At 37.9% G+C, this 13,072-nt stretch overlaps 1 protein-coding gene across 7 annotated transcripts in view; it reads left to right on the top strand.

Moving 5' to 3' along the window:
• Zdhhc21 (zinc finger, DHHC domain containing 21) overlaps nt 1-12,799 on the top strand; it is a 61,160-nt gene extending 48,361 nt beyond the window's left edge. For 6 of the 7 annotated variants that reach the window (NR_149737.1, XM_011250094.3, NM_026647.4 and 3 more), the window contains 2 exons: nt 4,481-4,524; nt 5,076-12,799. Coding sequence is in view for 6 of the 7 variants with exons in the window: in XM_011250094.3 (XP_011248396.1) it covers nt 4,481-4,524; nt 5,076-5,208 (177 nt within the window). In the remaining variant the exon portion in view is untranslated. The remainder of the gene's footprint in view (nt 1-4,480; nt 4,525-5,075) is intronic. The other variant, XM_011250093.3, reaches the window with a different exon arrangement.
• Nucleotides 12,800-13,072: the final 273 nt, after the last annotated feature.

The following is a 13,072-nucleotide window of genomic DNA, read 5'->3' as shown; positions in this document are numbered from 1 at the left end:
GGAGAGGCAATAGAGGGTAACAGGACTCCCTGCCTTCCCATTGAAAAAACTTAAAAATAAAGAATTACGGGGGGGCTGGAGAGATGGCTCAGCTGTTAAGAGCACTGACTGCTCTTCCAGAGATCCTGAGTTCAATTCCCAGCAACCACATGGTGGCTCACAACCATCTGTAATGAGATCTGATGCTATCTTCTGGTATGTCTGAAGACAGCTACAGTGTATTTATATAATAAATACATAAATAAATCTTTTTTTTTTTTTTCTCGAGACAGGGTTTCTCTGTATAGCCCTGGCTGTCCTGGAACTCACTCTGTAGACCATGCTGGCCTCGAACTCAGAAACCCGCCTGCCTCTGCCTCCCGAGTGCTGGGATTAAAGGCGTGTGCCACCACGCCCAGCTTATAAATAAATCTTTTAAAAATTAAAAAAAAAAAAGAAAGAATTACACTATTTCAGGTTGTGCCTGGTTAGTCCTGTCCTGCAGATATGTACCAAAGGTACCCAGTTTGTACAACCTTGTTCTGCTAGGTGTTTTAGAGTTTAAAGTTAACTGGGCATTAGAAAGATGACTCAGAAGATGTGCTTGCTGCTCTTGCAGAGACTCCAAGTACCTCTGCTGGGTGCTAACTCTAGCTCTGGGGATCTGACACCTCTTCTGGCCTCCATGAGCACCTTCATTCATTCACCACCACACACACATACATACATATCATTTTTTTAAAAAAATTAAATGTACTACATTTATATACTAGTAAGCAGTCAAATGAAGCTCTTACAACTAGGAAAACTCAAAGACAGAACCAGGTATCTGACCATGAAGTACAAAACCCTTTCCTGAACAGTGTTTCCCAGGGTACATGCAGTAAGTGAGCATAGATCATCTAGATAACCACCTATGTGCAACCTAGCAGTATCCTGGCCTATGAGACCCTCCTTCCAGGACAGATTTCAGCTGACTATGAAGGCTCTGTGCAGGTGTGTCGAAGGGCTTCTCTCTCATGGCCACCTTTACTTTGATCAGGTCTTTAGTATGCTAACAAACTCCTTTGGAAACTGTTTCCAGAGTTAAACGGGCCCAAAGGCAAGTCCTCTTCCACACTCTGAAGACTGTTGTTGGAAGCAGATGGACTCTATCCTGTATGTGTTGCTCGGGATGTCTGAGGCCTCTCTTCAGCACACCCTTTACCCATAGGGCAACAGATGTGGCCAAGGGCTGCTGCTTGGGCAGAGTGAAAGGAAAGCAAGAGCAGCTATCAGCCTGGCTTGGGCTGTGTTTTCAGTCCTGTTAACCTGCTAATCAAGAAACCTATGGTGTGATAAATTCTTACCTTTCATACTACACCCCATTCCAATTTCCCAATAAATCCATCTCTTCCTTCTGCTAAAAATCGTTTTTTCTCCATTCCAGACATAATCCAGCATTAAGTTAGGCTATAGTTTTTTCTTATAGTCAAACATACTTTTATTCCGAATCTGAAGCATCTCTTTTTATACCAGGATTAGCCGTTAGGAGAAGACAACATATTAAAAGACAGAACAGATCTGTTCTGAAAGTCTTTTTTGCTTTTTTAAAAAAATGTAAATCTCCATCTTTTAAAATAATGAAGCATTCTCTTATATTGTTTAGGTATACAGGCAGATTGAAGTGTTAGATATTTTGATCATTAGATCATTCCAGCCATAAACATTTCTCAGAACTCATTATCGCAGCATTCAGTATATGTGGGACTTTCACATTTCTAAAATAATGGTTTATTTGCTAGCTAGCTAAGGCTGTGTGTTGTATCTATATTCCATTTGTAGCATTTGCCTTGTTGGTCCTTCCCTGGTGCCACTAGAAGATTTGAGTATTTTCAGTATGCTTAAAAAAAAAAAAAATCCCATGTTTGTCCACATTACCAAACACAGTAAATTAAGCCTTACTTAGTACTTGTGCAGACTGTGGGTTCTACTTTCCTTCAGTGACAGACTCTGTCCGGTGTACTGCAGCCTGCTTATACACGGTTGTGTTTAGGTCTCCTGTGCTCGCTGCCTCCCAGACTGACCACTTACTGTGTGCTAGTGCTCAGCTATAGACCTTATGCTGGTTTTGTAGTAATAGTATTCCATACGGCAGAGGTAGAAAGAGGTAAGCATTTGCCATTCTAGAGAAAATAGTAGATTAATTTAGGCAGCTTCCCAACTACTATTTACAGAGAGTAAAGATCTCATCAGCCAGGCAGTGGTGGATCCCAGCACTTGGGAGACAGAGGCAGGCAGATTTCTGAGTTCGGTGCCAGCCTGGTCTACAGAGTGAGTTCCAGGAGGGCCAGGGCTACACAGAGAAACCCTGTCTCGAAAAACAAAAACAAAAACAAAAACCAAAAAAAAAAAAAAAAAAAAAAAAAAATCTCATCCTCTCATCCTTTGAAAGAGTAGCTATCTACTCATGAGGATTTAAATGTGTTTGATTTTGATGTCCAAAAACTTCAAAGGGTTTCTATATATGAAAGCTAAACCTGGAGAGGTTTTAAAGAAAGTTGATTCTTTTTCAGAACCACAACTAAATTCTACAGTGTAGATTCTGTGTAGTAAACCTGTCCCAGGATAAAGGTGACAGTAGACCAACCCTCCTACCCTGTCTTGCCAGTCCTCGCATAGCTTTTACGTGCAAAGATGTTGTCAATGCTGTTTCCGGTTGAAACTCCTTTGGAGTTGAAAGACTCTTTCACTGGAGTCACATATCAGATATTCTGCTTATCAGATATTTACATTATGGTTCATAACAGTAGCAAAATTATAGTTATGAAGTTGTAATAAAAGTGATTCTGTGGTTGAAAATCACCACACCATGAGGAACTGTATTAAAGGGCTGCAGCATTAGGAAGACTGAGAATCTCTGCTCTGTGGTGACTTTGCCTGCTCTCTCCCCCTGCACTTTGGTGTTGGGTCCTTTGCAGTGGTCTTTGCCATCTCTCGAGCACCCTAAGATACTGTCCAAATGGCCTTTTCCACTTCCTTTATAGATGTTAACCCGAAGCCAGCTTTCCTCTAAATTACTGACCCTCAGCCTCCCTGACGCTGGGCCCTTTAATACAGTTCCTCTTGTTGTGGTGACTCCCAGCCAGAAAATTATTTTCATTGCTACTTCATAACTTACTTTCTACTGTTTCAATTGTAGTGTTAATATGTGTGTCTTCTGTTGGTCTTGGGAGACCCCACAGGTTGAGAACCACCTCACTAAATGCCTAAGATATTTTCTCGTGTATTTATAGACTGTGCTTTCATTTAGAATGAATAAAATACTGTTTGAGAGGAAGTTATACAACACACAAAAATAATCTTATTTTCAACATATTGTCAAATTTCAAAGCATAATACAAAAAAGTAATGTATGTGGAATACTTAGTAAAGCTGCCATCTTTTTGCAAATCTTGAGGAAGCGCTGTGAGTGAAGCTGTTGTTTGCTCCCAGTCTCCTACAAACAGCTGACTTCTCCCTTCTAGACGCTGCTGCTGCCTCAGCGCGCCTGACAGTTTGTCATCGCGAGTGCTCACCTAGCGTCACTAAATGTAAAAGCTTGGCGCCACAAAGGAACGTTCTGGAGCCAAGTAATGTTTGCAGAGACAAGGATTTCCATGAATAGTTCTGATTGCTATTGCTTTACGCCATGTCTGTCATAAGTGAACAAGTTAGTAAGATCAAATCACAGGAGATGGTGAAGATTAGCTAATGTTTTTGCATATTTCAAAAATGTTTCCTTTGTATTGCTTTAAAACGTGCTTACACTTTAAAGTTTCACCTATATATAGGTTGAACAATGTATACATTGGGTATTTAGATATCGTAACAGTTTGTCACTATGATGGAGAGATTCTTTGTTACTAGAGTTTGTGTCAGGACTTTCAGAAACTGTCTTCTGCTGAGAGCTTTGCTTCCCTGCCTGCATTTCAGCCTGGTAAAAGCACACAGAAGAAACTGTAGTTTTGTAAAGGTTTGGTTTGTTCATTGGGGGAATTAAGAAATATTTTGTTTTCTTTGTGTTAAGGAATATTAATTATCTAACTTTAATTTTCTTATTTAAATATATTGTAACATTATCAGTTTATAGATTTGCCTTATTGACTTTGTTTTTTATAGAAGTCTATAAAACCCAGAACCAGTAGTATTCTTTGTCTCTTGGTAGTTCTGTAGTCATTGATGGCTTTTATGCATTATTTTGATATTTATTTTTAATGTATATTTGCAGAAAGTTGAGTTAAACAGAAATAACTAGGCTTTTAAAATAATTACCAAGGAATCGGGTATCCTCAAAGGTTGTAATCAAATGAAATAGTTCTTGGAGAGATGTTTGATATTTTAGTAGTTCACTGATTTTTTTATATGATAGAATGTTAATTTTATTTTTCTAAGAGGATTTCAGAATGTGTATTGATATATAAACTTGTTAAAAGTATTTATAAATTTGTTACATCTGAATATAATTTTTTGTTTTTAATAGGATACAACATCTATTGAAAAAATGTCAAATTGTTGTGAAGAAATGTAAGTATTAAGTTATAGTGATCTTATTTAAAAATAGAAACCATACTGTTTGACTACCTTTGAGAATCATGTGCCTATGTTAATAGTAGGAAACTAATATGTTGATTTTTTTTTCTTGGTGTCCTGTCTGAGGCCCAAGCTAGACAGGCGTATCCCAGTCTTACTGTAGGGGTCTTTCAGCCATGGGAGCTTTTAAACAAAATAAGTACCGATCACTCTTGTTCCCTGTCTCACAGAAGTAAGCTAAATTATTTGTCCTGAAAGTACATCAAAAGAGATTTGCTACTGTGTTGTTGACACACATTCTGTTATGCTGAGCTTCTCCTCTGCTTCCAGAGTTACCCTAGGTTGATTGACGATGCAGATACAATATCTGCTCTCCAGAGCTGACGCTCAGCTGCATGCCACATTGAAAGGAAAGCTGCATTTGTGATGCTGAGACACAGTGCATCAGAGTCCAGTAATGGATCCCCAGCCAACCTGTATTGTTTTAGCTGACTGAAGGGCACCATGGGAGTGCTGTCTTTCACTAATAATGCTGTCTTCTGTAGATCGCGGCCCCGAAAGCCATGGCAGCAGACCTTCTCAGAAGTTTTTGGCACTCGTTGGAAGATCCTGTGGTTCATTCCTTTCAGGCAGCGGCAACCACTGCGAGTTCCCTACCACTTTGCCAATCACGTCTAAACAGATGGATGGTGGGCACAGATGGGTCCTCCATGCTGGAAATGCGTTACAGGTTTTATGAGAATAGAACTATGACAGTCTTCAAGTCAATTAAAATCCACCTACCAATCTTAGGCATCATAATGTGCCCCAGGCTTCATTTTAATAGTGATCTTGATCCTGTTGTGGGACTAATACAAGATCTATATTTAAGTTTTAAAAGCATGTTTACTTTTAAATTAGCCTTCCACCAGGGTTTCTTTAAATGCGTTTGTTACTAAACTCAGAAGGCAGTGATTGGGATGAAACAATTGTACATACATTTTCTTCAGTACTCAAAGTTTTTTAAATTTTAATTTATAGGAAATTTGACATGTTTTATGTTTACCTTTAAGCAGTCCTAACCAAATCTGAATTTAATTCTTCAAGTTTACAAAACTGGATACACTTTGTTATGTATAAGTTAAAATGTTACTACTTGCTTTTATATGTGCTGTAGGCTTTTACAGTGCAGTGAGCAACAAGGGGCAGTGCCTGGCTAGGAGCAGCTCTCTGATGCCCTTCTTTCTCCTTCTCAAAACCACAGACGACTCCCCGAGTGTAGTGCACCAACTACTACCTTACTGTGAGGGAAAAACTATGTTTCCCTTCTGCTGCAATCACTGATTGCTTTTAGAATATTTGCTCCCAGGAGAAATGTGTGACCAGTCAGGTTTATATTCCTGTTTTACCCTAAGATTCTAATGACTGAAGAGGGTAGGAAGTTTGCAATAATTCCAGTTACTTCTTCAAGTGCAGTTATATTAGAAAGCAGATGTTTTAAAGTGCTAAGCTGAATGGTGTGTAACAGTGTAAGGAGGAGAACTGTGCTTTTAAAGTATGGATACTTTTATTTATCTGCCATTAGATCTCACTGTACACATTGAAGATTTATATATTATAGAATCGATACTGGTCAACTCATATCAAAGTGTAAAAGTGGGTCACTAAATTTATATACCAGTAATCACCCAAGTTGAAATTGAATTTCCACTTGTAATTCGCATCACTCTAGAGACCTTTTATTAATGTCAGGAAATTACTGTAAAATAGAATGATCTATGGTAGTGATGGTCTCTTAACAAACATGAGCCTTTTGTATACAAAGACATTTTGTATGATTTAATTTTTTTCATTTAGAATACTGCAATTCCATATGTTTGTGTGCTTAGTAATCTTTTCCCTGAAAAGAGTATTGAACAAATCTACCATTTGTGAACCATCTACATACTTTTCTTATAAGTAGTTGTAAAGTAAGGAATCATAGCTGGGAAATACTGTGGCTAGTTCTTTCAGATACTGTAAATGTCTTATAAAATATTCTGAATAGAATAATCTCTTTGCAGAAATATTAATACCATATTTTCATGTTCTAATTATGTTTATTTAAAAACTTAGAAGTGGCAGATGAAAATATTTATTGGTGCTAAGACATATAGTAAGTTTAATATAAGAAACATTTATAAAGGTTAGGAAACATAAAATTAGTATGTTTTAGTAAGGGCGAAGGGGTTGGGTTTTGTGTAAGCTGATTGACTAACTTGGCCAATGACAGTTACTGAAGGAAGTGGTGTACATAGACTGTTGGGAGGTAGAAGTTGAATGCCTTCAGCTGTATATATTCAGTTCACTCAAGACCTGGAGCATCCAAAGCAGAGCCAAACGAAAGCCCAGCGTGGAGCTTTGTAAACTGCTTTATACTTCTGGAGCAGTAGTAGCTCTGACACAAGGTAACGGGCGTGATCCCTTCCCCATGCTGGAGTTCGTGGGTTTGGTCTGCTTACATGTACCACTTCTGGGCACATTATCTACCCTTTCTCTTTACTCTCCCTGGTCCTGACCCCTCTCTGCAGTTTCCTAACTAGTCATTGTACTTGATGCACTAGTTTGATCTACAGAAATGCTGTTATTGATGTATTTACATAAGAATCTATATTGCAGTATATCTATATATACTTACATAGTATTGTTAAATGTATATGTCTAACCCCCGGAGGGGTTTGTAATCACTCTAAAGATTCCTAGAGAAAAACCTGTTGGCCATTTCCTAGGGATTAAGCTCCTATGTTCTTTCTGCGCCCTCTTTTGGCTAATTGATGTAATTATCCTGGCTCTTGAGGTTTTTACTATCCTGTTAGTGGGTTGTATAGCCAATCTGTGAACATGCCAGAGGTATACATGCCAGTGTATACTTATAGGAACATATGTATAAAAGTGTAAAGTTTTATAAAAATTGAAAATGAATGTGTTATTGTTGGTGATGTTCCTTCTTGGTAAACTGCCTGGCTTCATGTATGTATATTCTTGTACACTTTTTACTGTCAGTCACAAATTTCGATTAGTTTAAGCTGTTTCATGTATTTTACTTTAAACCTTATTTTGGCAACTTATCTTGTTAGCATTATAAAAACTTACTTAAAATACTATTTTACTACAAAACAAAACATTTATTACAGTTGCTGTGGTAACTGTTATTCGGTATGTTTTACTATTTTAAAAAGTACATTTAATTTTTTCAATTCAATTTTGGGATTGTCCCCTTCCACACACACACAAAGGTTCAATTACCTTAAAATAATTAGTAATTGGTTAATAATATTATTTTTCTTTGCTTTTTAAAACGCTTGTCAATGAGAGTTAACCCTGTAGATTATTCAATAGCCTCTTTATTTGTCCCTCTCAGTAACCATGGGAATAACTACCCATGTGGGGTCTCAGGAAGCGATGGAGCAAGGGCAACCCCTTCATATCTACAGTGCATTGAAGTATTTATAAGCTTCCTGTTTAATTTTAGCAAAATGTGTGTTAAGTGACATTTTTACATTAGCAAAGTCACCTCATGGGATCCTGCAGTTAAAGTGTTAAGACGAGGCTGCAGATACTTGGTAAACAATTAGAATTGGGCACGCAAGGTGGCTCCATACAGAAAGGCATTTGCTGTACACGGACCCACTTAGGTGAAGAAGGGGAAAAAAGCTCCTGGCTTCATAGAGTTGTCCGCTGACCTCCACAAACATGCCTTGTCAGTCACGCCCCTCCCCATCATCATTGTTCATTCATCGCCTCACACACAGCACACACAAACGTTTCTGATATCCAATTGGATAAGCTTGATGTAGGTAACAAAGGGCTGGGTTCAGAATCTCCTAAGCATTAAACAGTCTACTAAGGAGTCTTTGTTACCAGGCTTCCATTTCAGATTACTAAGCTAGCTGATGTTACATGAAAATAAAAACCTATTTTGTTTTATAATTTATATTTAAAATGTTTTAGTTAACATAAAAGCCATTTAAATTTGTAGCTAACATAAGATCCTGTTTTTCAGAAGACAATTTACTTTTAATAGTAATAAAGTAGGGGCTGATGTGTACCTCAAAAATTATAGTGCACAAGATGCCCAGGATTTAATGCCAAGAACCAGGAAAAGACAAGAAGAGGATGTAGACAGTAGCTACACACTAGATGCAGAAGAGCTGAGTTGAACATCTCAGAACGTTTCATTAATGTGCAGAAGTGGTTCCATGAAGGACGGTGGCTCATTCCAGCTATTCTTAATGAGACTTTGGGTTATTTTCCTACAAGCAACTGTTTTGCTCGAGAGATGTATTAGTTCTAAACAGTAATCACAAAGACTAAAATTAAGAACACACTTCCTAACGGGAGATACAAATGAATTTAGATGAAAGCCACATAGTTTTTGTGTTAGTTCATGTGTAGTTTGAATGTTCTTACATGTATTGCTAAAAAAGAAAAAAAAATCACAATTTGTCTTGCAGTGGCTTAATATGGCACTAATATTCATTAGCTCTATACTAATTTCTGTCTAGACTGTCTGTTCTCTGGGTAGTTCTATTGTATGACTTGTATCAGTAAGTAGATAGCCTAGCTACAGTTCACTAAACTATAGTACTTCATTATGTACATTTTTGACATAACCTCTACTATACATACATATATTGGGAATTTATTACAAACATTATATCATTTAGTAATAGTTAAAACATTAGACTTTCATCCACCTCTACTAGTGCTTTGAAAATCACAAATATTGGCAAATGTAGTTAGTAAGTCCTGTAAACTTAGTGTGTTCTATTGTTAGCATTATCGACCATGTAATTAATGAGTGAGAATACGATTCAGTACTCACATTGCTACTGTCTTCTGTTGTAGGTACCATGCTCGGAGCTTGCTTACAAATAAAAATTTTAGTATAATTTATATTTAGCTGTTCTTAGAGTCTACAATATTTTACAGTAGAACATGGGAAAGTATTAGAAGCTGTTTACATGAAGTCCTTTATACCAGTATTGTCACCGACTAAATGAACCAATAGTTAGCATTTCTGCTACCTTTCTGATGGTGATGACTTAACTTCAAGAAGTGGCTTTTCTCACTTCTTCCATTATCTTTATGCATTTTTTAAACAAAATTTATTTTTAAAAGCCATTTTGTTAAAACCAACAATATTTTGTGAGTTCTTTAGATGTGGCAATATTATCTGCTAGTGATAATTTGTAGCAAGTTATCATTATTATTATTATTTGGAGACAGGGTTTTACTGGCTTTGCACTCAGAGTCCTCCTACGTTTGCCTCCCACATTCTGGGGTTATAGGCATATGCTGCTGTGCCTGGCTCAGTGCTTAAAACTCTTAAGTCATTGGTAATACTGATTTTTCATTATCATATCTTTTACTATATTACAGCTTTCCCCTGTATCTACCCTAGAGTTCAGGTACCAATGAGTAATGAGTATCTAAAAACTAGATTAAGAACATTGGGGACGTTAGTAAGATGGAGTGAAGGCTAAGTGGACAGAAATAGCCAGCATCTGAAAAGAGCTGACTAGAGACAGCTGTGATAGCCAGCACTGTCGCTGACGCCACGTCACTGTAGAGGTACCTGCACAGCCATTGTGGGAAGCATTTGGTTTGAGCTGTTTGATCTCCACTTAATGTTCTTTCTCCTTAGCTGGCCAGATGCTCTTGAGAGATTATTTTTGATTTCAGATAATTGTGTAGGATAAGTTAAATTCAAGCATTTTTAGCATGCACATGTTAAAAATAACATAGAAGTGTAGCTGTAATACAAAGGAGAAGTGATTGCTTGCCCAAAGTTTGAAAAGATCTGGAACCTGTCTGAGGAGTCTTTTGGCAAAGAAATACTGAGTCACCAGAGAAAATCAACGACTCAGTTATGAAGGAAGGGATCTGTTGGGCTTCGTGAGACCCTAGAGGTCTTCATTTCTGAAGCCCTTCATTTCCTCATGTGTAAAAGTAGTGTTTCCCATAGTTGCTCAACTGTGTAATTAACTAATTGCACGTATAAAACCTAGTTTTCATCTCACTAGCTTTATAGGGAAAGATGTAGCCCGAGCTTCCGGGGCCACAGGCATGCCTCCTCTGGGCTTTGCTTGCCTGTTTCACTCAGCACAGGGTCTGGTTGTTTGTAGGCTGTCGGTTAGAGGGAAGATGCATCTGCATACTGATAGCTCTGTGTCCACACCAGTGTGGATGGGTGATATTTTAACCTACTCGTGCCTGAAATTAGTGTTTTACAACCTGAACAATTAAAACATCCTGGTGCTATTCACTTTATCATTGAGTTACATTTTTAATTCTTGAACCAAAGAATTAGTTTTCTTTTTGGTTGACTGAGAGCTTCTCACATCTGTGTCTGAAGAAGTGAACAGTCTATTGACAGCTTAATTTCAGCAGAGTCAATTGTGAATGAATCTTAGTTAGACTTATTTTTTTCTGTTATGCATATTAGTGTGGGCTTTAATTTTGTACTTTAATGTAACATGGCTACTATATAAGGTATTTTAATAGGCTGAAGCTACTAAAGATTATTGAATCACTTTTCAAAAGTCTCACCAACCCCCCTTGGTCTTACTTCAGCAGTGAAGAAAAATTATCTCTATAAGCAAAGTATTCTATTGGATACTTTTAATGACTGCTCAACCAAATGCTAAAATAAAGGGCAAATAATAGGTCCATTTTACATTACAAGTCAAGAATTTAGTACCTCTGTGTGGGGGCAGGGTATAAACCTTAATGGCTTTAAATAATGATACAGGTATTTACCTAATGAGAATGAAATTAAAGGACACTTTTAAAAACATAAAAGTCACAAACACATGCACACACACACACACACACACGCACACGCACACGCACACGCACACACTTTCCCAGTAGGAAGTCCAAAGGTACGTTGACTTGAGCAAACACCCTGGCAGTTGAACTTCACATCAGAAGCAGTTTGGGTGCTGCTGCTCAGCATCCGTGAAAATTAGTCAGATTATGTAACTGGCAGACTGCAGTCCTCTGGATGGACTTGTCCAGGTGTCTGCTGCTGCTTACGATTGGCTTCTCTGTTCTTCCTTTGAAGCTCTGCAAACACCATCAGGGTTTCCTTAAAACAGACGCTGCCCGGCTGATCACTCAGCCACTCACGGAACCGTGCGGGGGGCTAGGAAGGTAGACAGTCACACTGAAAATGCTTGTGTCCTTTCCATTCGCTTCAGTCCGTGTCTCCTTGAGGGTTGATGCAATATATGGTTTTGCAGTGAATTCTGAATGGAAAAAAGAATCGATTCTTGAAAGGTGACACGCTCGTGTGCATAGATGAGCAAATATGATAGAAAGCAGAGGGAGGGCTGCCCCGGCTCTTGTACCTGTGTTGCCACGGGATTGTTTCTTAATAATTCCACTGCTTGTCCAAGTCTTAAAAGGCAAAGTGAGTCATTTTTCTCAAGTAGGAAAAGAGAGGAGAGAATAGGAGAGAGTTTGCCACTGCTTGCTGTCTCCTGGTGTGATTATTAAAAAGCAAAGAAAAAAATCAACATAGAATAAAAGCAACTAATGACACAGAAGGAAGAAATTCATCCCAGTCAGAGGTATAGGATGAATGGGTTGTAAGCCCAAGGACAGACAGGAAAACAGAGGGAGCATGGAGTTAGCCTGGCAAGTTTAATCACTTGACACACACCTGTGCCATTCTGATGCTCCAAGTATTTGCTGTCTGCTCCAATTCTCCCATATCCCTAATTGAAAAGCACTGCTTGAGTTTCAATAATGGTGTGTACTGTGGGTGCCTAGGAAGACCCTGTCTTAAAACTTGCTGGGTGTGCTTTCATTCAGCTGGACTGTGTGTAAGTCTGAGGGCCTTGGCCTGCATCGTCTGCTGTTGTGTTTTGTCTCTTACCCTAGGAAACCCTTCACTAACATTTCCAGTGCTAGTGGTAATAAGGAAGAGAGTAGGTCAGAGAACTGTGAGTCCTTTGAGGAGAGGGAGGGACATACAGGCGGGTGGGAACTGTGAGGTATACTTAATTGTTTAGATGAGACAACGTCTACACTGGTTCTTCTAATGAAAATGGACTATGTATCTACCTTAAGAACAACATTGCTTTTAATTTATTTTAGTGATTTTTGTTTTATTCATGTAATATTCAATTTTCTTTGCAAATTGCTTTTAATTTAAACTGTGGAATTTTTACTTCTCTTGAAATGTACTATGTACTGTATTTTTAGAAATCTTATTTTTAAATAAATATTTTTGAAAAACATAGGAATGTTTTTATCCTCTTACCTCCTTAATTATTAAAATCGACTAATATTCTAAGTTTTAGAACTACCATGTTTTAAGACTCCCCCCATCCCAAACTTTGTGCCCTTTGAATAAATATTTAAAAATTAGTGGCCTTGGGCTCTTCTACCGCAATCACAGAAAACAAGGTATAAATATTGGACTTAAAATTGACAGCATTCCTAGGTAAGCATATTATTTTAGAGATCATCTGATTGCTGCATTCAGCTGTCTAATGCATTTGTATTATGCTTG

Source organism: Mus musculus, chromosome 4 (genome assembly GCF_000001635.26).
Source record: "Mus musculus strain C57BL/6J chromosome 4, GRCm38.p6 C57BL/6J".
Classification (NCBI taxonomy): Eukaryota; Metazoa; Chordata; class Mammalia; order Rodentia; family Muridae; genus Mus; species Mus musculus.
This window is presented reverse-complemented; position numbering and strand designations above follow the sequence as displayed.